Source organism: Clupea harengus, chromosome 22, assembly GCF_900700415.2.
Source record: "Clupea harengus chromosome 22, Ch_v2.0.2, whole genome shotgun sequence".
NCBI classification, from domain to species: domain Eukaryota; kingdom Metazoa; phylum Chordata; class Actinopteri; order Clupeiformes; family Clupeidae; genus Clupea; species Clupea harengus.
In genome coordinates, this window is record NC_045173.1 from 8,091,499 (window position 1) to 8,092,998 (window position 1,500).

The window sequence follows — 1,500 nt, forward strand, 5'->3', positions numbered from 1 at the left end:
TATGCCATGTCCTTGAAGTCATAGAGAAGACATTTGTTTTTTCTAAATTACAGATGCCTCTCTCAGAAGCGTGTTACCAAAGAATTGTAAATGAGAAAGTTACAGATAAATAATGAGCTTACGTAATTATTTTATTCATGTACATAATAATGAAGTTGCTGAATGCAAATCGTAACTATGCATTAAATGCATTGAATAAAATAGTTGTACAAAGGTGTGTGTGAAGAGTAAATATAGTAGCTACCATTATTGGTCTGAGTGCTGCCCAGAACCAGGGCTGGGATGCCTGCGGCTGAGGAGAGCACCCAGATGAAGATGTTGATGATCTTGGCCTTCACGGGCGTTCGGAAATCCAAGGCCTTCACAGGGTGGCACACTGCCACATACCGGTCCACACTCATCATGGTGAGAGTGAATATACTGGTGAACATGTTGTAGTAATCAATTGAAATGAAGACCTTACAGACCACTTCACCGAAAGGCCATGAGTTAAGCAAGTAGTCAGTGCTCTGGAAGGGCATAGTGGTGGTGACCAGAGCATCTGCCATGGCCAGGTTGAAGATGTAGATATTGGTGGCTGTCTTCATCTTTGTGTATCTGGGAATGAATAGACATTTGCACTAAAGCTTTTGTCAGTGGAATGTATACAGGTAAAATGATATTTCATAAGCTGCGAGAGACTTAATTGGAAATTATATACAATGCATACAGCTAGATCACTATAAAATGAGAACAGTTGACCGTTATTTCTGTATTACAAACGATCCACACGGGGACGCCAAAGTAACTACAAGTGCACTAAAGGAGATCATTATGGAGAGATTTTGCTTGTTCCCGGATTTGTTATTGTTGCTTCGACGCAGGGGGGGGGGGGGGGGGGGGACACAACTCATCATACAATTTGTAATAATATAAGAACAAAACTTCATTTTCTTTGCACTTTGGATTTATCGTTTCTTCGATTTTGTTCATCGGTCTGTTGTCTGTGTGAGGAATAAATGATTGGCCAGTTGTAGCCATGTAGACAATTTTTGCAGTCAGTCACATATTACAGTCACAGTAAAGAGGCACAAAGTTATGGTGTGACTAAAATACGCCCTTATAGCATTCTTACCTGATGATGACATACATCACAAGACAGTTCCCCACTAACCCCACTACGAACACTACGGAGTAGAGCGCAGTTATTATGGGGATGATCGGAGACATAGGCTCTTGCTCCGGCGACCAGCTTCCATTGGAGGTGTAATTGTAGATATCAGGCTGCCATGTGAAGTTTGACCAACACTCTTCAGAATGAATCGTTTGACACTTGTCCTCTTTAAATATCTGCACCACATCGCTCCCCATTCTTCAAATGTATTTCACAACAGACAAAAGAAACACACATCATGAAAATGATTCTCAATATGCAAAAGTTACAATGTACACAAGATCAAATGTACAAAGAGGCATGGTATAGGCTATTTTATCCATGCATTTTGACTGTCGATAGTACAA

At 40.7% G+C, this 1,500-nt stretch overlaps 1 protein-coding gene across 1 annotated transcript; it reads right to left on the reverse strand.

Annotated features, from left to right (window-relative positions):
- Window positions 1-30: 30 nt before the first annotated feature.
- Window positions 31-799, reverse strand: LOC105908433 (mu-type opioid receptor-like). Its single transcript, XM_031560473.2, has one exon. The coding sequence runs from the start codon at window positions 585-587 to the stop codon at window positions 183-185; it is 405 nt and encodes a 134-aa protein (XP_031416333.2). The 5' UTR covers window positions 588-799; the 3' UTR covers window positions 31-182.
- Between the last annotated feature and the right edge of the window lie 701 nt (window positions 800-1,500).

Coding starts and splice junctions, on each gene's coding strand:
- LOC105908433 (XM_031560473.2), bottom strand. CDS start 587: ATGAAGACAGCCACCAATATCTACATCTTCAACCTGGCCATGGCAGAT.